Source organism: Kogia breviceps, chromosome 18, assembly GCF_026419965.1.
Source record: "Kogia breviceps isolate mKogBre1 chromosome 18, mKogBre1 haplotype 1, whole genome shotgun sequence".
Taxonomy (NCBI): Eukaryota; Metazoa; Chordata; class Mammalia; order Artiodactyla; family Physeteridae; genus Kogia; species Kogia breviceps.
In genome coordinates, this window is record NC_081327.1 from 28,580,426 (window position 1) to 28,607,632 (window position 27,207).

A 27,207-nucleotide genomic window follows, 5' to 3' on the forward strand; every position below is an offset into this window, starting at 1 on the left:
AGACAGGAACAACAAAAGCTCTTTGTGTGGAAGGCTATTCTTGTCTCCATTTATACACTAGAATGTATGTAATAAAGCAGGAGAACTTAAGTCATCAATGAGTCTTTAATTGGAAGTGTTGCTATTAACTGAAAGCTACTACTCAGAAGAAGGGAAGTGATTTTAGTTCTTTCATCCATTCTGCAAACTTTCGTTGACATTTCCAGTGCTCAAGGTATTCTTTCAGAGTGCAGAATAGAGAGTAGCAAACAGCATAAGGCTTCACGAGTGACATGGCATGTAAGACTTGAACATGTAGGGATTAGGGGATTTTAAGACATTTTAAGACATTTAAGAGTCCTCATCCCATTAGGTGGAAATCTTGTGATCGGAATGGGATGGGGATACAAAGGGAGTATTGAGTGGCTCAACTTTGACTGAATCCCAGGATGCCAGAAAGGGAGTGTTGGCAGATGAAGGCTGATCCCTGAATGACTGGATTGTGAAAGATCTTGGATATCAGGTTAGGTGTGTTTTAACTTAAGTTGGTTCAGGTGGGGGTTATTGATGATTTATTTATCGCAGTAGTGACATATTGGAGATGTCTTTAAGAAGATGAAAATGATAGAGACATCAATTAAACCTGTTGGTCTGAACTAAGGTCATGGCAACAGGAAAAAAGAAGAAATTCCCTTGACTAATGTAGGAGACATAGTGACAGACTTGGCAACTGATTGAAGTGGAGGGAGGAATGTAAGAATGAATGAGTGAATGGATGAATGGATGAACAAATGAATGAATGAGTGAATGAATGAACACACTAACCAAGTAACTCTTTATTGGATGCTTGTCATGCGCCAGGCTTTTGGGTGACTCTGAGGTTTCAAGCTTGGGTGATTTGGAGATGACATTACCATAAGTCGAAATAGGGATCTAAGACACGAGGGGAAGACAGTAGTTCGGTTTTGAACAGGCTGAGTCAGAGCTGCCAAGAGGAGAGGTCCAGCAGACAAATGTAAATTTGGGACTAAAACTTGTGAGAGGCCAGGAAACCTTTCCTTCTCCACCTCCTATGATAAATACACACATTCAGAATGCAGTTTGAAAAGTACCCCTCTGGCCTTATTTCCTTTTTTTCCAAGTGGACCATCTTAACTAAAGTAGCAGTGCTTTCAAAATATCCTGAGGTTTAGCTTTCTGTGCTTTAGTCGTAGCTGCATTTGTATCTTCTAATTTTTAGGGAAAATTTTGAGCGTTAATTAATTTTTAAGAAAGGTGGATATGTATAGCGATAATAATAATAATATAATCCCAAATCTGTATCTTTTATATTATCTCTACTTCAGTTCAAGCTTCTGATACTTTACTAATTAGGCATACATAATGTGAATGATGTGACTATCCTGCTTTCTATATTATAGATCAGGGTCAGCAAATTCTATGACCTTTGGGCCAGTCAGCTCTTTTTGTAAATAAAGTTTTATTGGAACACAGCCACGCTCACTTATTTATGTATTATTTATGGCTGCTTTGGAGCTACCATGGCAGAGCTGAGTAGTTGAACACAGACCTTATGGCCTGCAAGCCTAAAATATCTACTATCTGACCTTTTTAGGAAAAGGTTTGCTGACTCTGTTTTGCATGATCCTGTGTATACAGGCTTTAAAGTTAAAAGGAATTTTTTTTTAAAAATCATCATTTTAAGGTTAACTTTTTATTTCTACCAAAAATCAAAAATGATAATATTCAATGCTGGTAAAGTTACAGTGAAACTGTACGTTCATACACTACTGGTAGTTTTTCTAATTAGTGTATTTTTTTGAAAGCTATATGGGGATATGTGTAAAGCCCCATAAAAATATTCATATCTTTGATCTCATAACACTCTTTTGGGGAATCAAACCTAGGAAATAATTCAAAGGAAGTATATATAAAAATATATTTATCTAGTATGATTAACAGTAGTGAAAAGTTGGACAGAACCTTAATGCCTTTATATTATGTGACTTGCTAATTAAATTGTTAATATCACCTCATTGAGCAGCATTGACCATGGTAGTTTTGAATACTTATGTACAAACAGTGAAAAGTAGCATGTATGTTGATATACTGTATATATTAATTACAGCTGTGTGTGGATGAAGAATTACACGCAATAAAAATAATTAAAATAGAGTATGGCGGCAAGATTATGTTTTTATCTTACTTAAAACTTTTAATTTCATCTTATATTATTATTTTCAGTAATAGAAGAGGGAAAAGATTTTTTTTCTCCAACACTATAGTTAACGTTATGGTTTCCCGCAATAGAGAGAAGAAAAAAATCCGTGCAGCTTTATAGCCCTCACTTGTTCTACAAATGTCCTTTCCTTCATACAGTATTAAATTAGACTTCTTTTCTGTGCCAAACAAAATGATTTGCTATTTTCTGCCTGTTCACAATACGTAGGAGACAGATTGTCTTAAGGAAATTATGTTCTGAAATTCATTTTAGTTAATCAGAGAAGAAATCTATTCAGTTTTTGGTTGCAAAAATGTGACTAGAGTATGTCTGATGGCTCTCGACCTTTATTTGATTTTAGTTTTTTTCTGGTTGTGACAGAATGTTCTTGGGATGCAACACAGAATGTATGTTTTTAAAAAATTTAAATTCTATGTATAATTATATTTCGAATAGGTAGTTACGCAAATGGTTCAAAACTCAAAAAAGACCTAAGAGTGTACGGTTAAAGCCTATTTCTCCTCACACCAGCCAGCTCCTCTTCCCCAGAGGCAACCAACATTATCAGATTTTTGTTATCCTTTCAGTGATACTTAATACATATATAAGCAAACACATATGTAATTTTTAAAATTTCTTATATAAATGGTAGTCTCCACACTATTCTGCACTTTTTGTTTTGTTTTATTTTAGTAAACCTTGATGATAATTACTTACCAATATGCAATTCTTAAGAGTAGGGAATTTTTTTTTAAGATATGATACAAAAGCATAAGCCATCAAAGAAAAAATAGGTGGATTGGACTTTATCAAAGTGAAAAACTTTATGCATCAAAGGGTACCATCACAAAAGTGAAAAGACAGAATGGGAGAAAATATTTGCAGGTCATACATCTCACAAGGTGCCTATATTTAGATTTATATACAGAACTCTTACAGCTCAATGATTAAAAAGATAAATAATCCAACTTTTTAAACAGGTAAAGGATCTGAACAGACATGTGTCCAAAGGAGATATACAAGCGGCCTATAAACACATGAAAAGATGCTCATCATCATTAGTCATTGGGGAAGTGCAAATCAAAACCACAGTGACATACCACTGCACACCCGCTGAAAGAGGCATAATCAGAATCACAGTAACAAGTGTTGGTGAGGATGTGCAGAAATTGGAACCGTCCTACATTGCTGGAGGGAATGTAAAATGGTGCAGCCACTTTGGAAAACTGTCTGGCACTTCATCAGAAGGTTAAATTCAGAGGTACCTTATTGCCCAGCAATTCCACGCCTAGGTATACACCCCCAAGAGAAGTGAAAACTTGTACATGAATGTTCATAGTAGCTTAATTCATAATAGCCAAAAAGTGGAAACAGCCCAAAGGTTCATCACCTAACGAATGGAGAAACAAAAGGTAGCATATCTGTACAGTTGAATGATTATTTGGCAATAAACAGGAACGGGGTACTGACACATGTACAACATGCATGAACCTTGAAAATATACTAAGTGAAAGAAGCCAGTCAGTCACAAAGAACCACATATTGTATGATTTCATTTATATGAACTATCCAGAGTAGTCAAATCTGTAGACCCATAAAGTGGATTAGTGGTTGCCTAGGGCCGGGAAGGCTGGTAGAAATGGGAGGGGGTGACTGCTAAAAGGTACAGCGTTTTTTTCTGGAGTGATAAAAATGTTCTAAAGTTAACTGTAGTGATGGTTGCACACCTCTGTGAATATTACTAAAAGACATTGAAGTGTATGCTTTAAGTGGGTACATTTTATGACATGTGAATTTTATATCTCAATAAAACTGTCACCATTCCCCTCGCCCTCCCAAAAAACTAGGCCTGATTATAGGTTCTTTACATCAGATGAACTCTAATCACCCAGCAAAAATATATATATTCCCCCCTCCTTTTTTTCTGGTTGCAAGCATGGCTCCTCCAGAGTTCATTTAACTGGTCTTTTATTGATGGGAAATTTTGTGTTGTTTTTAATCTTTTATTCTAGTAGATGGCATTTCAATTAATTACCTCTTATGTAGGTTACTCCATACTTGGGAAAGTAAAGGTGCAGGTAGAGTATGTTTATAGACAGAATGTCATTAAAAAAATGTTGTAGTGTTGTCTGTGGGACAAAAGTGAGTGGTAATTCATTTCCATGTTTTGTTTTTTCTTTGTAATAAACTGGAGCCACTGCCTTTCGCTCCCCACACTTTGGGATCTTCATATTAAAATACATATTAGTCAAGCTTCTGTTATTGGCACAGAAACTTCATTTTTTTTTCCCCAGGCATGCCCAGGTCACATTGTATAAAGTGGCAATAACTGTGCAAAGAAATTTTGTACCAGGGATTAGCCTTCAAGGTTATTTCGAAGGGATTCATTTAAACTGTAAATATTAAAAATACTCCGGGGGGACATTTCCCTCATTGGGTCTAAAGGATATTTACAGCTGGCATTTTCTCATTCTAGGAAATCATGTCATTTATCAAAACAAACGGATGCACACTCCACCTGCATCCTCTTCTTTTCTGACATATGCTCATTCAAAGAAGGAGTTTGTCCATTTGACCTCTGATTTGCTCCCACAGACTTAGAGAGGGATGGACTAATTATCTGTGCCTTTGCTGATACCCAGGTACTAAGTTATGCCTTTCAACAGGCCTTGAGGGTACGAACCATATATTCTCCGTTATTTGAAGAATCTATTCTGCCAAGGCAGACTTGCAACTGCCTAGTGTATGCTTTTCGCAGAAAAGGAAAATGAGTTCTTTGCCCTGTGTTTATAACTTCATTTTTTCCCCCATTGCTGTTCTATTTTGTGTGCCTTTGAACCATTTCTACAGTCTGGTTACCTTTTTTTCCCCATTGTTAGGTGCAGGGCACTTGAGATAAAGTCAGTGTTCTTGACTTATTGGTTAATTAGTTATTCCTCCAATAACTACTTATTAAGTTTCTTTTATATTTAAGACTCTGTTCTATGTGCTGCAGTATATGTATAGCATATACATTTTGAAACAGGGCTTTAGCCTTCGGAGAGCCTACTGTTTGGAGATATGAAGCCCATGTAATAAAAAGCAGCAAGATGAGTGACCCAGGTGACGGCCAAGCTGGCAGCACAGAGCCCAAGGAGAAAGCTACTAGAGTCATTCTTAAGTTGAGCATAGGCTGACCTGTGCGGGCGACAGGTCCGGGAAGGGGACGGACATCCTAGGAAGAGAGGGATGGTAACCCTGGAGTTTGCTTACCGTCTCGGTGGCTGGTTCTATCTCTGCAGTGCTCGACGGGGACCTTGGATTACATCTTACAGCGCTGCCAGTTGGCCCTGCAGAATATCCGCGATGAGGCGGACAATGGTGAAGTCTCTTTGAAATCCTTGGAGCCAGTGGTTTTGAAACACGGAGAAGAAATCCACAACGAGGTAAGGACTTGCAAGAACTGTGAAGATTCTCTCCTACTTGCTAGCTAACAAGTTATTCGGCCACAGTTTGCTATGAGTATAAGAGACAAAGGATGGTTCATTACTTACAATAGCAGTAGCCAGGGCATCAGCGTTTTTGTGCCAGTTCTCCAAGCCTCTGTTTCCACAGGGTAACGCACAGTGGGCTGGATAGCATGTGCACTTGGAGGGGTTGTGTTCTAGAAGAGGAGCCTGAGCTGAGGTAACCCGACTCTTCCATCATGGGCAGTAGGCATGTCTGTCGTTTGCTGCAGATCAAGACACATCTTTATCCTCCAAGTCTGTTAGCAATCCTACCCTTATTCTGGAGGGAGAAACTCTGTCTTCCAAGCGTGTTCACTATAAAGACATCCTTGTAATGAGAGTGTGAAGCAAAGGGCAAGACATGTAGAAACACAAACAAGAGACCCATGAAGACCCATCTTCCAACAAGGACTGATGGAAACTGAAGGTGGATCCTTGGAGCAGGTGGACCCGAGGAGCCTCGCCTTTTGTTTAGGAAATTAGTAGCAATTCTACAGAGTCTGTGGGACCAGCACGGCTGGATCCCACGAGTCAGTGTTTCAAAAACCTTGTTAGTTTCATTAATACATTTTCAATTTTTGCTCTGTCTCTGGACTACATATATTGTTATCTCTTCAGTACTTTTAAAAGAATCAACTCATTTTTTATGTAAATAAAATTTTTTTAAAAGGAAGCTTTATATTACCACTTTTAAGTGGAAAGCTGGTATCACTAGCCAAAAGAAAAAGTAACCAGAAAACTCTAGCCTGTGAAAACAGCAATGTTTTACTATTCCAGCAGATGCTTTTGGCTGGAGAAGGTTCTGAGCCTACAGTCTCTATTCTTCATGTTAAGAAGGAAGATTAGTGAACAACTTCCTACACTTTCTAAAAGTCATTGAATTCTACACTGAATATGGGTAAATTTTATGGTGGGTAAATAATACCTCAGGAAAAAAAAAAAAAACCATTGAAAGTCAAAAAGAGGTTACCAAGTGGTAGAGAATCTTTGAAGATTATCATCAATCAAAGACCTTTTCTTTGATATAATTAGAAGGATTGGTGGAGAATTGGAATACAAAAATGTTCTCAATCATCTCAATAAATAATTGCTGAGCATGCACTCTTTCTGGGTGCTTTCGGATATGTTGGTAAATAAAATAGACATCCTGGTGCAGGGAGATGACAATAAATAATAAACACACTACATCAGTTTATTATATAGTATGTTAGAAGTTGATAAATGGTACAGGAAAACCAAACAGGGCAAGGTAATGGAGATTGAGATAAGCAGAGAACACTCCCGCTGACAAGATGTCCTTTGAGCAGAGACTTGAAGGAGGTTGAGGAAGGCAGCCATGTGGTTATCTGGGGAACCGCATTTCAGGCCGAGGGAGAAATCACTGCAAGGGCCGTGTAGGTGGGAGAATGCCTGGTGTTGGTGGACTAGTTCAGGGACGGTCCGCTGTGAGTGGTGGGAGTGAGGCTGTTAGTTACAGGAGATGAGGTCACAGAGGTGGTGTGAGGGGATGGGGAGCCGCAGATTGTATCAGTCGTTGGAGGTGCCTGTAAGGACAAGGACTTTCCTTTTTTACTCTGAGGGTAATAGGGAGCCATGGAGGGGGTTTGAGCAGAGGAGAGCAGTGCTCCCACAATGCCATGTAATGTCTTTAAAAAGATATTTACTTATCTTATGAGCTGCTCCTCGGCTTGAATAGAGTGGCCTCGAATCTGAGTAACATGTGTGCCAGTCTTCTCTAATCCCCCAGTCTTTGATTCTTCAAGGTCATCTTCTTACTTTCAGAATGAATTCCATATGGCAGGGCACCTCATCAGATACTCTTCTTTTGCCATGCAAGTTGGCATACCCATCCATGCTCTTCTGGGTTCTGTTGTTGAATGAGAGCACAAATGTCTATAATCCTTTCCACGGTTCTTATTGTTTGCTCTCCTCTTTCTTAAAGGCCATGTGCCTTTGCTGGACTAATTATAGGATGAAGCCCTTGGTTTCATGTCTGCAGACTTTGGGGCTGTGTCCATTTAGAAGTGGTTGGTTTTCCTTGTCTTAGATAGTTTCTAACTAAACAATTGGGGGACTTTGGAGATTGGAACTGAGTACCTTAAGAAGATTTTTTTTTTTTTCCAATTTAAGATGCTTAAAAAGATTTTTGGTCAGGTATAAGCAGAACCTTCCTCTGTGTTTATCAAATAGTCTGTTTTCCTTCTGAAAAATCATAAAATATGGAATTCAGTCTTGTCACCTAGTAAATTTCCCCTAGGAAAATGTGCTACTTGATGTCATCATTTGGTTCTCATTTTGTTCCGATCAGACCTGCATCTTCCTTACAGCTACTGGGAAAGGGCTTTCATTGGGTAGCTCTTTGTAGATTGGACCGTAGCGTCTCTTCCTGGTCTAATGTCTTTCTCCATGAAAAAAACCTATTTCATTTATTACAGTGAGCACTGACCCCAATGGGCATGTTCCCACATGAGCACAGTTGGCATGGTGCCCAGTGGGTGTCTCGAGGGAAATGCATCAGCTGACCTGGGACCAAATCAAGAACCCAAACTAACTTGGCAGAAGTAGGTGTCATTTGCTTACCTGTAAGAGTGTTGGAAATGATTCCCAGCTATACAGTGCTGTGGTGACTCAGAAATACGGGATCTTACAGACTTTGCTCCCCAATGCCTACGTGTCCAGTGACTAAGGTTCAGGTAGTTGGGTGGATTCTTTTTGTGCTTCCCCTTCAGACTTTTTCTAGACATTTCTAGGAGAAAAGCTTTTCTTTTTTGTGGTACGTGGGCCTCTCACCATTGTGGCCTCTCCCATTGCGGAGCACAGGCTCCGGACGCGCAGGCTCAGCGGCCATGGCTCACGGGCCCAGCCGCTCTGCGGCATGTGGGATCTTCCCGGACCGGGGCACGAACCCGCGTCCCCTGCATCGGCAGGCGGATTCTCAACCACTGTGCCACCAGGGAAGCCCGTGAAAAGCTTTTCTTGATTGACCTTTTTCTTTTTGACTATTCCATGGAGAAGGCAGGTGCAGGTGAAATAGGAAGGTTCTAGAGATGTTTCTCTGGGTCACAGCTATGTCACTAACACTGTTGTGAACTTGTGTTCATTTTTCTTTGATGATTCAGAAGGCCCTTCAAGATCCTGCAAGTTCCCTGGGCTGTCAGTGTGCCTTCTGATACCTATGGGCATTAGGTAGCTTTGTATTGTCACTGCACCAAAGATTGAATAATAGTGAATTTCCATTAAGTGCATGTCTGAAACCTGGGAGTTTGTTTTAAAAGCATCGTGAACCCTGAGAGCACCTCAGGAGAGTTCCGGAAGCTGTGAGCCTCCCGGGAGGGACTGAACTCTGGAGAAGGGATGAAGACCCTCCTCTGTCATGGCTAGCACGTTATCAGTCAGTCAATATGGTGAGGCTGTGATCCTTTTTAGCCTTGAAGAAATAAAGCTTCTGTTCTGTTCTGAATCCTGACCCTTTGGTTTTCATGCAGCATCCACCCTGCAGCTGCAGCTTTCCTTCCTCATCGCCAGAGTTTGGGGTGGAGAGGTGCACACCTTTTTTTTTTTCTTTTTTTGGTAACTCAAACTGAATCAAGCAGCTTGGAAATATTTTTTGCTTCCTTAATTAATTTTAAGGAGGGAGGCAACTGCTTCTCTTGGCAGTGTTAGCACTGGTGAGGGTGGCATTTGATGAATATCCTTTAATATTTTTTGCCCACAACATCGAAGTGAAAAAGTCAGGTTATGGAGTTGATTAAAATACATGCCAATGGGTTTGATGCCCACAAAGATTGTATCTCATGGGCAGTACTTCCACCTCTGGAAAAAAACTCTGTTGGGAATAAGTTTCAGGGTTGAACTTTTCTGACTGGCCTCAGTGGAACAGGGGTGAGCATGAATTGACATGATTGTTAAAACTTTTCTTGCTCAGAAGATTTCATAAGATTGTGAGATTCTTGAGGACAGTAACTGGTGGGCCTTGTGGCCTCATTTGGTCTGTTTTCTTAGTATCTACCAAGTGCCTGGCATATGGTCGGCTGTTCATTATTAACCCACTTAATCCTCACCACAAACCTATGTGGTGATTATGTAATTATCCTTATTTTACAGATGACAGAACTAACTATTCAGTAGTGGAGCCCAGATCTGAACTGACTCCAGAACCCTTATTCTTAACCATGACACTGTCTACTTCAAAAGATAGTTGGGCATCTAAGGAGGAAGATAAAGTCATTATTTACTAAAATGGACAGGGTCTTTCTTTGCTCTCTTGTCCAACAGCAAAGTTTCCAGGTATGCCCCTCTCCTTGCTTCTGCTGAAATCCAGACTCTATTGAACCTTTAAAGGCTGAAAGAACTAATTACATATGATAATTATTTTGTTTCCTGGGATATCATGGTTGTCAAGGTTTATATGTTTTGTTCTTATAATGGAAAAAACCAGCCCAAAGCAAAGGTGGAAAAACCCTTTCAGGTCTCCCAAACATAGGGCTTGATGCTTTGCTGACAGGTTGTTCGTATAGTGTGAACAAATTTTATGTGAAATCTATTTAAAAGAACTCGTTTTTTCTTGTAACAAATAATGTTGTTAAACCTGTATCTAAAGAGAAGTTGAACTACACTTGTATTCATTTTCCTTTCAAAGCAGTTAAGTTTACCTCTGTTAACCACTGTCTTCTAATACCGAAGATAAGGTTTAGCAACTATTGTCTGAATATTGTCTACATTCCTCTTTTTTTTTCTGTTTAAACAGCTTTAACTGAAATCAGTTCTACATATCAAACAAACATTTAGTTAATGTAAACTAAAACCCTTTCATATGACTTGGTGTTCTCAGATTAGTTATTTGAGCCATTTTCACCATTGTTAAATCTTCACAAGTTGCTTTTGTTTGCCTCATGAAAGTTCAATATGGATAAACAAACAAAAAAAATTCTTTGTGGTAACAGGTGAAGATTATAATAGCTCTGTGCCTGTATATGGAACATGATTACCTTAGCAAAGCCAACCTTACTCAACATTAAGCTGTGAAAGCTCTACATTTCTTTAGACAACAGAGGTAGAAAGAGCTTTGGGATGAATGAAGTTGTACTTTGATTGTAAAATTTGATTTTCAAGTTGGAGATGAGTGAAAGAAAATAGATAGGAGACAATTTCTTATTCTTTCAAAGTTTTACTCAGCCTCTCACCTACACATATTGGGATTATTTCAGTTGCAGGAAGCAGAAAACTCAACCCGAATTGGTTTAAGCAAAAAGGGCTTCAGGAATAGCTTGATCAAGAGTCAGTTGATGCCACCAGGACCCGGTTTTTAACTGTGCATCTTGCAGCTGCTTCCTACTGTGTTACCTCCATTCTTCCCATTCTGCAAAATGTTTGAAGAATCCTCTTCCTGTATCTTCTGACAGTCTCAAGACTTATTCTGATTGAACATATGCCTGTTTCCCCCAAACCCAGTTATGTGACTAGGAGAAGTGTGGTGGGCTGATTGGCTCAGATTGGGTTGCACATTCTACTCCTGGTATAAGAGCCGGAGCTTTACCTAGACCACATGGACTGAGACTGGGGAAGGGAATGGATTATCAAATGAATAATGGGGTTTGGCTAGAACAGAATGATGCTAAGGAGGCAAATATTTGAAGTTTACCATAGTACGTTCATAGGAAGGAATATAAATTATGAGTGTCTTTACTGTTCTTTTTACCTATTGTCATTTACCCTGACTGAACTGAAAGTGACAATTTAAATGGCTCCATAGGTTTTATGCCGCCATAATTAACTTTATACTGCTCAAGTTATCTGAGTTGATGTTACCACCAGCTCTTCCTGGCCCATGGGTAAATTCTTTGTTTATTTTAGATCTAAGAAACTTAAAATTGATATCTTCTAACATGTGGCTGTGTTTTGCTCTTAATACTAGTTCTTTAAGAAAGATACTTAATGAAAACATATTTTGTTCGATTATATCCTTCCCATCCTACACAGTGCAGGCTGCTCTAAACTTTAGGATCTCAGGATTTGTTGTTGATTGACTTATAGTTTCCTCATGTCCGAGTGATGAATGTGACTGAAAACCCCCTCTCCAGCCTGACCTGGGTTGTCTCAGTAAGCTTTAAGACTACTCTCTTCCTGACTTGCAAAAAGGCTCAGGAGACCCCAAGTTATATTGGGAACTGGTTAGGCTGAGCTTTTCTCACCTTTTCTCACCCTATGGCTGTGAAGTTACTGGAGGAGAACTGAGTGATGAAGTTTACTGTCCTTGATTGTCTATCATGGGGGCATTATAACCACAGTCTTGTCTTTATGATCCCCAGGTCGAGTTTGAGTGGCTGAGACAGTTTTGGTTTCAAGGCAATCGATACAAAAGGTGCACCGATTGGTGGTGTCGACCTATGACTCAGCTGGAAGAGCTGTGGAAGAAGATGGAAGGCCTGGTAAGTATCTGGGACCGGATTTCCTGGGACGTTGTGCTCCGGCAATCCTCGGCTGCCTAATTTCTATGGGTAAATGCAAGAGAAAGACAAGTATCATATGATATAGCTTATATGTGGAGTCTAAAAAAAAAAAAATGATACAAATGAACTTATTTACAAAACAGAAATAGACTCACAGACATAGAAAACAAACTTACCGTTCCCAAAGGGGAGGGGGAGGTGGGGCTGGATAAATGAGGAGTTTGGGATTAACAGATACATGCTCCTATAAATAAAATAAACAACAAAGACCTGTGTAGCACAGGGAACTATATTCAGTATCTTATAATAATCTATAATGGAAAAGAATCTGAAAAAGAATAGATTTATTTTTTATTTTATTTATTTTATTTTTGGCTGCGTTGTGTCTTCGTTGCTGCACGCGGGTTCTCTCTAGCTGCGGTGAGCAGCGGCTACTCTTTGTTGCAGTGCGCGGGCGTCTCATTGCGGTGGCTTCTCTTGTTGTGGAGCACGGGCTCTAGGCGCGTGGGCTTCAGTAGTTGTGGCTCACGGGCTTAGTTGCTCCGTGGCATGTGGGATCTTCCCGGACCAGGGCTCAAACCCGTGTCCCCTGCATTGGCAGGAGGATTCTTAACCACTGTGCCACCAGGGGAGCCCTAGATTTATATATATATATGTATAACTGAATCACTTCGCTGTGCACCTGAAACTAACACAACATTGTAAATCAAACTGTACTTTAATTAAAAAATAAATAAATAAAGACAAAAATTTCTAAATTAGTGAGTTAGGTTACTCTTGGGAAGGTAGTGGGAACAGCCAGGGATTTTGTCAGTACAAGCTTAGTTCAGTGCGGTGAACCTTTATTGAGCGTTTCTGACATGTAAGGCACCGTGTTAGACACACACTGGGAAGCGACGATGAGAACAGTACAACTTCTAAACTTCATTTGCATTTTTATATGCACCAGGCACTATTCTAAGACTTTTCCCTATATTAACTTTTAAAGTTCTTACAACAGTCCTGTGAGTTGCAGAAACTCTTATGAACCTTAATTTATAGACATGAAAACCAAGCCCTAGAGAAATTAAGTGCCTCGCCCAAGGTCATGGATGGAGTAAGTGGCAGAGCGAGATTGAAACCCAGGCAGCCTGGCTTTGTAGCTTGTGCTCTTAACCACTGCAGTCTGTTTAACAAGGAGAGAAGCATGAATATAGCCAGGTGTTGCATTAGCTAAAATGAAATCCTGTAATAGAGATTAGGAAAAAAAAAAAAAAATCACCATCCAGAGGCCGGAGTATTAAATTCAGAGCACACTGGAACTGGGACAGTTGTGAAACAGCAGATGTGGCTTTTGGGGACCTTGGGTGGGGAGAAGTAGGGTCGGATAAGGCATTCAGAGAGAAGCATTAGGCCCCAGGAACTGTAAAAACAAGATCAGGAGTGGGGAAGTACAGTGTGATCAGAGCACGGGATTCAGGGGATGTGTAGTAGGAAATGTAGCTAGAAGGCAAGTCGAGGCCACTTGGAGTAAGTCTAAATTAAAATAATAGTAATAATAGCAAATACTTCTGTGATACTTATTAAGTACCAGACACTATTTTATTTAACTTTTATGACAACCCCATAAAGTAGGTATTTTTTCCCCCCATTTTACACATGAGGAGACTGAAGCACAAAAGGTTTCCCTGACTTCCTCAAGGTCATACAACTGAGCTGGGGAGCTGGGATGAGAACTCAGGGAAGACTGGCTCTAGGGTCATGCCATGTATCACCTCACTGTTCTACCTCCAAGTCGTCAGGTTTGGAATGTAGTGGAAAAGTGATAAAAGCCTGCTGAACTCTTGAGAGGGTACCACTGCACAGGCTTTGAGATGTGCTAGAAACAGTGAACTGATTTGCAAAAATGGGTAGTTATTGCTAATTCCTATTTTATAATAATGAAAATATCTAGTCACAACCCTGAAGGGGCCCCACTTTGAAAGTCTGGGTCAGAATCCAGAAGTCTCTGCTTTTCAGACATTTCCTTAAATCTTTAAACCGTGCCTTTTCATGAATATATGTCGGGGGGTGGAATGTTGTAATCCTTTTAGTGTACTAATAGTATCACAAAAAATGGATTTCTCCGAAGACTTGAATCAGTGCAAAACGGAGCATTGTAAAACTGGGTTTGGAGGTAATGAAAAGTTCACGCTGAAATTTCCTCAGTCAGTTCTATTCCTAAAATTAGCCTGTGTAGCGTATGCTCCATTTTTATGGGATGTATATACATAAAGGCAGCTTCCTTTTTAGGGAATTTCTTTTTCACCGTGTAATTCTGGTTTTGTTGGCATCTGAGTTAGAACTTCACTTGCCGAACCTTGACACTCAGACATCAGTTTGTCTTTGGGATTGTAATTTGACAATTCTTTGAATTAGAGCTGGCAAACTAACAATTAAACAATTAGAGTTGGCAAAATAAGAAAGAAACTCAGTGATTATTTTTTTAATGTTTTTGTATTGCTTTTGTTCAAGGGCTTTTCTTTAAGTGAAATCTTTGGTTTTGTGAGCTTACCAGTGATGTTCATTATGAATTCACTTAAACTATTTAGTTATTTATATATTTTTAAATTTGGCGGTGATGGCACATTAGATCGACTGTCTCCCTTTATGACTCTCGTGTAAAAATACTAAAAAGAAGAACAGTCTTGGGAATTCTCCAGAGTGAGTTTCCTTGCAGTTGGTGTGGCATTACTAAGTGTTCTGAGTGAAATCAATGGCCTCTGTGTCTCAGCAAGTCTCAGGATGATCGTTATCAGCAGAGTGAAGGTTTGGGCCAAGATAAAAGGAATGGCACTTCTAAATTAAATGTCAGCTTCAAGCCTTTTTTTAAATGACTTTTAGCAAATTCATAATAATTTACTTTTGCTATTGGAAGAGACAGAAGAGAATAATCATTGGGCAGGTCTACGGTCCTGTGGCTGTTAGTGCAGTGCCATCTGGTATTTGTGTGTTCCGGGTGGAATTGGCACTGGCTGGTTAAATTCCTGCTTTGTACCAGCCCACCTCATATTTTTTCAGTTGTGAGCAGTAGGGGGCAATGTTGAGCTACCAGTTTGAGGCCCCCCAGATGCTAAGCCTTTCAGGAAAATGCAGACAAATGCACCATTAACTGTCCAGAATTATCCCTGTTGCTTCAAGTTAGCTGTAATCTCCAAGATTCCATAACACAGGAAATCAGTTGTGGGTTAACACATTCAACAGCAATTTAACATAAAAAGTGCAGTGTTTGGTGCACATTTAGATTCTATAGAATTAGACTAAGCCAAACGGCCTTTCTGAATGTACTCACTTTGCTTCCAGGGAATATACGACTCAAAATGATGATCCTTTTAGACAAATGATTCTTCTTTATCGTTATGCTGTTTTGAATTGTAAAAATCACATGTGTGTTGTGGGAAGATTTCTCTAATTAATGTATTTTATCTGTTCTGCAACATAGCATTGATCTCCTTTGGCGAGAAAATAAAACAAAAAACCTCGGGCAATATGTACATTACTTTTCACCTTTTGCTTGTGATTAAAGCAACCTTTGACAGCCCTCATACCAGGGAAGAGACTTGTGTTGTAATTCCTCTCTGTCTTTGTGTTCATTTTTTTCCTTTGTGGTTGGAAAGGAGTAGTCTCAGGTAGGATATAAAAGAAGAACGGAAAATGAGCTTTGAAATCACATTTCTTCCATTAATGGTAATTGCTTCACATGTCATAACCAGTCACATATTTTAAAAAGTTTAATCAGCTGTCTCTAAAACTCCCCTAGCCTCCACTGCCAACCCCCTGTTCCAGCAAGCAACGTTTTTTTTTTATCACACTGTTTATTCTTGCCGTTTCCCTCCCCGAGGATAGTTTTACTCTGGGCATGCTCTTGTGATGTAAATGTTAAACCTTATATTTGAATGACATTCTGATAAAATATCACATTTTCCCTGAATATTACCTCATGAAGTTATGAGCCATTAAGCCCAGAGCACCAGAACCCTTTTTTTAAAAAAAAATTATTTATTTATTTATCCATTTTGGGCTGCGTTGAGTCTTCGTTGCTGCGCACAGGCTTTCTCTGGTTGCGGCGAGCAGGGGCCACTCTTCATTGTGGTGTGTGGGCTTCTCATTGCGGTGGCTTCTCTTGTTGCGGAGCACGGGCTGTAGGCACGTGGGCTTCGGTCGTTGTGGCTCGTGGGCTCTAGAGCGCAGGCAGGGTAGTTGTGGTGCATGGGCTTAGTTGCTCCGCGGCACGTGGGATCTTCCCGGACCGGGGCTCGAACCCGTGTCCCCTGCACTGGCAGGCGAAGTCTTAACCACTGCGCCACCAGGGAAGCCCCCCAGAACCCTTTCTTACAACCTAGGAAGTTAGCCTAGTCTTTCCTCTCATTTTCCTCTTCAGGAAGGTATTATGACACTAACACTATTCAAATATTTGTGTTTTATTCTTTTTTAAAACCAGCCCACCACCCCACATCCAAGATTAGCATATTATGGGGAGACTGTTCAGGATAAGAGAGTTACCATTTGAAAGAAACTGTACAGGCTTTGCTTTCTGGGTAAAAAATATGAAAAGCCGAACTCTCCTGTGAGGTGAGGAAGTCTTGCTGTAGCCAGAGATTCAACGGATAGGCCATTTGTCTCTTAGGGTCTGGTATCGCACTTTGCAAAACTGACATTTATTTTACCTATAAAAATGTTTTAACACTATTGAATTCACAGTGATACAGAAAAGAATGCTAGGTGTGACGTCCTCTAAATTGATGACATTTATTCATTTCCTTTTGACCTTAAAAAAAAAAGGTCAATTTGGTATAATTCAATAAAATATTCTAGAATACTTTCCAGAGTAAACATTTTCAGAAGTACGGATGATTTTTGTACTGGAGAGAAATTTCCTCCTTCATTTTTCATTGCTTTTTTTTTTTTTTCTAGAAGACAAGGGTAGCTCCTGATTGTTTTGAATGTTTTGAATTGCATTTCCTGCCTTGACAGGTCCTCGTGCTGGGATAGCAGTGCATTTACATGGCAGTTGGCCTTAATAACCTTTATTGACTTTAGTGGGTCAGAGCCAAGACTGGATTATTTTAATGTATCCGTTTTGAAACAGTGTAAAACACAACATATAATTATGTTAGGTAAGCTATCAGCTACATTTAATTCTACCCATTTATGTTAAAATTTGGCATGGGAGAGCAGAGAGATGTGGAAAATGAGTAAGTGTTTTATTTAATACTGTTCAGTTTCTTGTTGTTAAAGTTTTAAGAGAGAAAGATACTTAAGAATGTGAAAGTTGTCCTTTAGGAGTTAGTTGTAATCGTTTAATTTCAAGATGAGTCATGCCTTTCAGCTTGTCATTCTGGCCTGTGTAAATCATCTGGGAAAGCTCAGGCCATGGAGCCTGTCGGTTGCTGTCTGGCTGAGCCCTTCTTAGTATAGGTTACACTAAGGTGGGGAATGATTGAGCCGAGGAGCAGTTTGTTTGTTTTTGGAGAGATTAATGAAGCTATCATCACAGTGCTTTAGATTAAATTCTTTGTAACTGAATAGAGGAACAAGGCTGCTTTTTCACATACTGAAATATACACGAGGTATACTGGTTTTTGCCATCATATTATAGTTCAGTTAGCTAAGTTCATTTTAAACTTTCTTCCAAGATTAAAGATTTTTGGGGGTGTGAGGAAGAAAGTGATGTAAATATAAATGTTAATTTTTTGTCCATATTAATGGTGGAGTCATCAACTTATATATATGTGTGTGTGTGTGTGTGTGTGTGTATTATATATCTCTCCCCTTTAACGTTAATATATATACTAAATTATATTTGCTAATATTAATCCCGTCTTCCATTTTTCAGAGTTAGCATTTCTAATATAGGAGTAAAGTATATTATAGTAATTTAGGATCTGGTGTGTAATGTCGAGTGGTTTTAAATGAAAATTTAAACTCCCTTTTCCCTTTTTTGACTGGTACAGTGCTGAGTGGCTCAGGAGAAGCACGGATTGGAGGCAGGTAAACAGTCACAAGCACCCAACAATTCAAATTATGTATGCAGACTCTGAGCTCTGGGACCTTCTATGTTTGTTTAGCTTTGGAAATTTTGAGAAAAGAAAAAAATCACTTTTCAGCGATAGTGGCTTAAAACCCTTGGCTCACATCTTTTCTTACCTTAAACGTGTTCACTGAAGGTTGGTTCTTTCCATATGCCCCCCTCTCCACCCCTACTCCAATTCCACACCTCTGTGTTTTTCTATTAAGAGTAAAATATCTGGGGGCAAATTGTACATATAATTTAGCAAAGAATTTCGAACAGGTTTTGATGCCTTTGATTGCCTTCCGGATTTCTCTCAGATTTTTCCAGTTTTTTCCTTTGTTGCTACAGACGTAATAATGAATTAAGAAAAAAAAAAAAGTGTTGTGAATCCTGTCTTTCTGGGAAGAAATTTACAATTCCAAGAGAATTCAGGCTTAAGCCTCAGAAACAGAATGTGCATGGAAAGCACAAAGGACTGTGTTTATGATTCTCTTTGAAGTGTTTTTGCAACTGGATAAGGAAAATTTCAGAAACTGTCTGATAGTGTTCAGGGTAAATACTTAAACCCCTTTAGAGAATTTCACACACAGATACTGTGCAGCAGAAAAAAGGGATACTTATGTTTCTTAAAGCTACTACAGCCTACAGCTTTGTACTTAAAGACAGAGGTGTTGAATAGAATTCTACTGAGGATACATCCAGTGACAATATCTCCAGGAACATCAGAGCAAACCAGTGGGTAGGACTTTCTGTTTTTAACCCTTCCGTGAGCTGCGTGAGAGCTGAGCTTTATTGGTACCAAGTACTAGGATGTGCCTGTTACGTTCCAGGAATGTTAAGAGGAATGTTCCACTGCCTCTACTCTTGCTCACAATGAGAACAAGGCTAAAAATGCTGAAGATGGCGAGACAAAGCAACAGGAGCCGGGAGATTCCAAGTGAAAGCCTTGCGGTCTCGCTTAACTCTTACTAGTTTGTGGAGAGAAAAATGGAATCAACAGCCAAGGTTCCTATTTGAGCGTGGTTTCATAGGCTTTAGCTAAATTTTGCTAGCATTTGTTAATAAGCACACGGACACACACACACACCCAGTTCACGTATGTTAGATATATTTTTTAAGTAGACAGATTCTATTGTTATATATAATTTTAACTACACAGGAATTCAGATTGATGGAAAGGTGTGTGAAGAGCCCACTAGTTTTCCCTGGGGAGCTATTGGAGCCTTGGCTGCGGGAATTTATTTTGGATTGCTTTGACTAGCAGACCATCGTAGCATTTCAGATGCGAATTCAGAAACCTTCAGACCAGATTGGGGTGGTAGGAATTTCCATTTTTCCTAGAAAAGACAGAGGATAAAACAAATGTATACTTTATTTCCTCTGTTTTTTTTGGGGGGTAGGGAGTGGGACAGTAAATTCAGCTCTAGTCTGTCATTTATCTTTTTATAAATATCTTTGACATATTCTGGAAGGTCAGTCTAAAGGAATGAAATGATTTAAAAGCAAACAAACAAACAAACCCGACAGGCCTACGGTTTTGCAAGGGAAGCAAGATTTCCAAAGGCTATGTACCAACTGTTGGGAATATTAATCAAGGTCTTAGGATCTTATTTCCCAAGGTCGTTATTGAATGGTCCCTAAAACTATTCCCTTCTGAGGAAAAGTGTTTTGATGAGCAAATGAGAGAGTGTGTAAAATATAAAAAGACTGTACACATGCAAGTCATCACCAGGAGTGATTTTAGAAGGAAATGTAAACAGGTGTCACTTTTGGACCCCTTAACTTAGAGGTCATTTGACTGAGTCTCCTTAGTGCCAGCATCCCTCCCCGTTTCCCATTTCCCTTCCTCTAGAACTAGGGTCAGCCCTGGAGCTAAAGGGACTCACACTGGGCTGGAGCTCAGGGCTACTCTGGTAATGTTTCTCCTTTACTGTGGGCGAGATACTGTGGGAGGCAGGGCTGGGAATCTTTCCATATTTTGCAAAAATGTCTCTATGGACAAATGTGCTCCAAGTGCCGAAATCCCAGAGAGCTCTGGGGACACGTTAAGTCATCTCTTTTGTGCATTAAGGGTAACATGACCATCATCCTGCTCTCTTCTTGTTGACATCTGCAAAAAATGACCCTTGTTTTAAACCAAAGGAAACGGGTACGTTGCCTTTTCGGTCTTCCTGAAGGAATCTCTGTGATCATTTGTAGATGATATTCTTAACACCGTCTTTTCCCTAACACGTAAATTATGATCAACTTTTTGGTGTTTCCTTACACAATCTCAGCCCATCTGGAACCATCTGTGACAATCTCATTTGTAAATTTTTCCTTGATGCGTATACAAATCTCAGATAATCTCCAACTTGAGTTTGATTGAGTGACAAAATTAGCCTTCACATAAAAATCTGGAGTCTTATGGCCATATTCAAAATTAATTTTCAGTGTTTAAGACAAATCTGCTCTGGTTATAAAGACCTGGAACAGGTGGTATCCCACTAACTTAAATGTTATTAATTTAAATGAGCACTTACGAAATTGCCCAGAATTATGCATCAGATCTTCTTTAACAGATGTTGAGGGATTAAGAAGGCTTGTGTTTTATTTAACGTCATAACCTTTTCATGCAGTTACCAGTGAATTTTTTTTTTTTTTTTTTTTTTTTTTTTGCGGTACGCGGGCCTCTCACTGTTGTGGCCTCTCCTGTTGCGGAGCACAGGCTCCGGACGCGCAGGCTCAGCAGCCATGGCTCACGGGCCCAGCCGCTCTGCGGCATGTGGAATCTTCCCGGACCGGGGCATGAACCCGTGTCCCCTGCATCGGCAGGCAGACTCTCAACCACTGCGCCACCAGGGAAGCCCACCAGTGAATTTTTTAACGGACAAAAGTAGTGGGGTATGCCAGTCCTTGTGATAAATTAGTATTTTCTTGGTACTGGGTTCTCATATCTTGGGCCCCCTGAACAGTAGTTGGGAAAGGTTTGCCCTCTTCAGCCATCTAGTAATAAGTATCTCAAATGTAACAAATCCAAAACCAAACTCTTCATTCCCATAACTCCTCCTAGGCTTTCTCCCAGTATTGTACAGTATTGCACAGCCAGAAACCTTGGAGTTGTCTTGATTTATCTCTTGATTTATCAATGAATCCATTTAGCTCTATTTTCAAAATAGATTCATGATCTAATTACTCTTTACCACCCTCTCTGCTACCACCTTGGTGTAAATAAACTCCCTATTTCTACCACTTATATGTTCACCCCTGTTAAGAGTGTTCCTTTCAAGTATGTCGGCTTATTTCACTGCTGTGGCCCAAACTCACCATCCCGTTCAGAAATCCAACTTCCTTGTGAGGGGCCTAGTGCCCTCTAGGATCTGTCCACCCACTCCCTCATCTCCCCACATAAGTCTTTTTCCCCCTCCCCCTCCTCCCTCTAGCCTTCTTTACTGTCTTTAGAACATGCCCGGTTTCCTTCTGCCTCAGTGCCTTTGCATTTGCTGTTGCCTCTGTCTGGTACATTCTTCCCTCTCCTGACTCACTCTGTCACTTCCTTCCCAACTCTCTGCTGCTGTCCCTCCTTGGAGAGGGTTTTCTCTGACCAAGCTCTCTCTGGTTGCAGAGCAAGAGTGGCACTGTTCTGCTTTCCCACCTACTGCTGTCCCCTGCCTGCCGTGATACCATGTTTGTGTTTATGGTCTGCCTCTACTTATAGAATCCTCATGAGGGCAGGGACTTTTGTTTTAGTCACTCTTGTTTCCCCAGCTCTTAGAACAGTGCCTGATATTTAGTAGGTAATCGACCCCTAACTTGTTAAAGAAAATTAGGACTTTAGGAGTAACAAATACACACCACTACATATAAAGTAGATAAACAACAAGGATGGACCAGCTGTATAGCACAGGGAACTATATTCTATATCTTATAAATAACCTATAATGGAAAAGACTCTGAATAACAACAAAAAAGTATATATTGTGTGTGTATGTGTGTGTGTGTGTGTGTGTGTGTGTGTGTGTGTATAACTGATCACTTTGCTGTATACTGGAAGCTAACACAACATTGTAAATTAACTATACTTCAATTTTAAAAAAAAGAAATGGGGAGTTCTCTGGCAGTCCAGTGGTTAGGGCTCCACACTTCCACTGCAGGGGGGCCGGGGTTCAGCCAAAACAAAACAAAACAAAAATATGAATTCATGTTGGGTCAGCATTCCAGCCTTGCCATTTCCTCACTTTCAGGCTCAATAGCATAGCCTTCAATACATTCTTTTTAACTCTGTACGTTTTCCTCAAATGTTAGGTCCTGCTTCACGGGAATATTTTGGGGTTAGTTTTATTTTTAAACCAACATAACCCTCCTAGCAGTACCCCCAAAACATCTTGAACATTAAAAAGTAATAATAACATCAAGAGCACAGAGGATGTACCAGAATGTTCTGTTTTATGCCTTTGGCATTTACACTGTGAAGATGGAGCAATCACTGGCAAACAACTTATGCGAATATGAAAACTCTTTTTTTTTAAAAATGAGAGATATAAGTAGGTTATTAAGTTTCCCCGAGTAATAGTGCTGTGAAAACATAGAATCATGGTGTTTTTGCCTCATTTGTTGGCATTCTTCGTATTTTAGATTTCCCTATTCTTGAAAAACTTCATAGAGTACAGTTGTCATAAAATTAAATGAGTTCCCCAACCGAGCTTGGACTTTTCATGACTAATTTCCCGAGTTAGATAGGGAAAGTGGCATGAACTGGACAGGTGCGGGGTACAGAACTAGGGAAATCTCTGAGGAGCAAACTGACTTCTGCTAGACAAGCTGAAAACTGATTAAAATATTTATCATCCTTTGGGTATGCAATAGCTTTTGATGATGGAAGGCATGTTAATATTCATCTTTGCTGCTTGTCTACACTTCAGACGGATCCCAGGAAAGGATGTTCAGATGACCAGTTCTCTCTCCTCACCAGGAGTCCTTGAGACTCAGTACAGCCTGGAACCAAGAAATGCCTTGTGATGTGATTGAGCTTGTCCTCTGGGGGGTGGGGATGGGAGGAATACAAACCAGGGAGAGACCTTTGGACTGGAAAGCTTTAAAGGATTACTGCTTTCTCACAGGAAGTCTTTTGCCAGAACAAAGGGAGAAGTTTGGTCATTTTATAAGCAGCAGAACTGCTGAGGCCAAGTCCATGAGGCTGACTTGGCTCCTTGGGGGGATCTAAGCCTTACGGAGGATTTTGGGGTAAATGCCATTGAGGGCTGAAGATTCCCCTCTCCTTCCCCCTTCTCCCCTGTCTTTATTGAGGAAGTTGTTTGCTGCTGATCCCCAGGTCTTCTGACTGGTTCTTCTGGAGTGTTCCATCTTGCTCTCATCTTGAGACGGAGCAAATATAGATGGTGTCCAGTTAGGCAGGCATGAACAGCATATAAGGTGGCCTGCTGCGGTTCTCAAGACCCGTCTTTTTTGTTAAATTTTTTTTTAATTGAAGTATAGTTGATTTACAATGTTGTGTTAGTTTCAGGTGATTCAGTTATATATATGTGTATGTATATATATGTATACACACATACATATATGTACACATGTGTGTATATATATATTTTTTTCTTTTTTAGATTCTTTTCCCTATAGGTTATTACAAAGTATCGAGTAGAGTTCCCTGTGCTATACAGTAGGTCCTTGTTGGTTACCTGTTTTATATATAATACTGTGGGTATGTTAATCCCAAACTCCTAGTTTATCCCTCCCCACATTCCACTTTGGTAACCATACGTTTGTTTTCTATGTCTGTGTGTCTATTGCTTTTTTTTTTTACCTTTTATTTTTTATTGGAGTATAGTTGATTAACAATGTTGTGATAGTTTCAGGTGTATGTGAGTCTATTTCTGTTTTGCATGTCAGTTCATTTGTATCTTTTTTTTTTTTTTAGATTCCACATATAAGTGATATATGATATTTGTCTTTCTCTGTCTGACTTACTTCACTTAGTATGATAATCTTTAGGTCAAGACCTGTCTTTTAATTTTTTCTTTTTTTTCTTTAATGGGAGAAAGAATCTGGCTTATTAGTTTAGTTAATGAAGCAGTGTTGTTTTCTGTCTTGATTGGAATAGCCTTGATTATATTTTTGAAGACAAGTAAGAGCCCTGAAAGAAGCTGACCTTTTTATTGAGTTGTCTGAAAAACCTGGCAATTGAATAGAGTATTCTCATAAAAGCAGCAGTATGTGAAGATACTTAGTTTCTGTCTTTAAAATCTGAAAATTCAGAATCGTCCCCCTTTTGCATTTTCGTTTCTATTATTCCATGCTGAGATATTTTTATGAAAGATACCTTGGAAAATTGGACAGTAATGATATATTTGAAAACTCTTAAAAGAGTGAAAAAGAAATGTTTTTCTTCACCCTAGTCATTTAAGCATTCATCTGCCCCACTTTGCATAGATAGTGTAAAGTTCTACAAAAAGTGAGGACTTGTGTCTCCCAGGTTGATAAGGCACAAGGCAGTAAGTAATTCAAAGGGAGGAAAAACAAAGGAGAAAAGTGAATTCTGACAGAGGCCTTTGGGAATACAGAGGATTTTGATAGCAAGAGCCAGGTGGAGTCTGCAAAGATGGCCGAAGCAGAGACACTGTAGTGGGAAAACACAAGCTCTGCCCACAAATTTGGTTAGACTGGATGGAGTGTGCTTTGGGTGAGTCCAGTAATGAGAGAGATTAGGAAGATTAACCAGGGCCTTCTTTTTCTAATGCATTTCTCTGTAAGGTAAGGCACTCTCACCCCTAAATAACTGGCTTCCTATCAAAGTCATGGGAAGCGAAGTGCTAAACATGCACAACTAAAAATAAAATGAAACTATTTTGTTATCTTGCATTTGCAAAGATTTTACTTGGGAAACAAGTCAAGACTGTATTATTTGCACTGACTCCAAGACCTATTTGCATCCTGAGTACAGCGAACAAGCAACACTGCATTTTCCGAAGGAGAATTACAAATGAGTTGAGGCTTTTTCCAACCAAGGTCTTTTTTTTTTTTTCCTCAAAAATTGAATACCGGACCTACTGTATAGCACAGGGAACTATATTCAATATCTTGTAATAACCTGCAATGGAAAAGAATCTGAAAAAGAATGTAAGTATATACATATATATATATAAAAATCAGTATGTATATATCTGAACCACTTTGCTAAACACTTGAAACTAACACAACATTGTGAATCAACTATACTTCAATTTTTAAAAAAATTGAATACCAGCCTAATAATTTTGGACTTTGGTCAGAGGCAGGTCTTCCCTTGTGGGAACCACCTGTGATTCTCTTCCGTGTTTAGGAACCTTAGGTCTATTTCCTTTCTTTCTTTTTTTTTTTTTTTTTTGATATTGGAATTGTGGTTTGGAGGAAATGACATCTCCACTGCCTTTTCTAGAGGCAGCAGTCTTGAAGACGTAAGTACTTGCATAGAAGTATTTTGAAATACAGTCAAAGTGTCATTCATGAGTTACTTGATTTGGTTCAGGATAGCAGATGTGTTCATCTGTCATTTCCACACGCTGAAAAAGAGCGTTTTCTTTCCCACGCGTATCTCCCCATTCTTTGGCTAATAGCTCCAAGTTAGTGACTGTGCACTCCACGCTGTCCTACGTTTGCCATTGCACTTTGGCATGTCAGTCACACCACTTGAAAGATGGAGTCAGCGCTCGGAATGTAAATGGTGGCTGTTCATTCTGGTCTCTCCCACCTTTATATATAGATTTCTGCTGGACGTTCACTTTTTCCCTCTCTGTGATGTTTTTATTTTCGAGTGACTACTTTGATTACTTCCAAGGCACAAGGTGTTAATTCTTGAGTGATTAATAACTCTCTGTGAGTTTGTTCTTCAGATGAGAGCTTCTGCAAGATTGCCTTTACTTTGATTCAGTTCGGGAATCTAAGGTCTAATGTAGAGGCCACCTTATTTATTAGCGAGATAGAGAAGTGACATTATAGGGCCACTGTTTATGTACCAGAGAACCTTATGAGAGAGTCACACCAGCTGGCGCTTTCCTAGGGAACACAGTGGACTTCGTACTTTTCAGAATGCCTTCTCCTTTGATATCTCTTTTTTCCTCACAGTGCCAGAGAAACTGGTAGCAGAGATGTAGGCAGATCTGTCATTGTCTTTCCAGGCTGGAACATTAATCCCGTACCCTTTATTTTTTGACTGTACCATGGTACCCACACTGCTAGGCTCTGACAAGCTGAGGTCAACTGCCGCGGAATCCTGGAGCATCAGAGTTTGAAGGGACCCAAGAGATGGTCACCGCGTTCTCTTCTTTTTGGCAAAGGAAGGGCTCAGGAGGTACAGAGGCTTGTCTGGGGGCAACAGAGCCAGGTACTGGTGGACATAGAACCCAGATTCCCCAGTTCCCAGTTTAGCATTTTCCACCGTGTGCTAAGTCTCCCAGTGTCTCTGCCTTCTCCGATGCATTCACCAACTTTCGGCTGGATGCTAGTAACAAAATATGATAAAAGGACTGTTTCTCTGGAGTCTTTTCTCTGCCTGTGTTTGGACCTGGCATATCAAAATTAGGCTCTTTCGTGTTGAGGTAAACAGTTGTTTCTCTTCATCCAACGTCTGTTCCTCCTTCTCTAACAGCCTCTGGATGTTCTTTTGGGGACCAGCTTCTTTTAGTGGATGCGGGTGGAGTTGCATTGCCTTCGTCTGGCTACTCCACAAGCATGCGACCTAAGCTAGGTCTTTCAGATCAGCTCTCCCAGGACTATTTGCTGACACGTGCACATGGTGCAGAATTCAAAAAGTATCAAAGCATAAACAGTGCAAAGTAAGTCTTTCCCTCCACTCACTCTCCCAGACACCCATTTCTTTTTCCCCAGAGGCTAGCGCTATTCACAAAAATTTTCTTGTACCTTTCCAGAGATATTCTATATACTTAGAAATATTTATGTGCTTTTTTTCAAATGAATAAACACTGTTATCTTAGAGATCTTTTCATATTTGTACATTCATTTAAATAACTGCATAGCTTTTCATTGTATGGTATCATAATTTATTTAACC

The 27,207-nt window shown here is 39.7% G+C and overlaps 1 protein-coding gene across 1 annotated transcript in view; it reads left to right on the plus strand.

Annotated features, from left to right (window-relative positions):
• FTO (FTO alpha-ketoglutarate dependent dioxygenase) overlaps positions 1-27,207 on the plus strand; it is a 373,461-nt gene that overhangs the window by 152,730 nt on the left and 193,524 nt on the right. The window contains exons 6-7 of the mRNA XM_059043778.2: positions 5,482-5,625; positions 11,997-12,116. Coding sequence (XP_058899761.1) covers positions 5,482-5,625; positions 11,997-12,116 — 264 coding nt within the window. The remainder of the gene's footprint in view (positions 1-5,481; positions 5,626-11,996; positions 12,117-27,207) is intronic.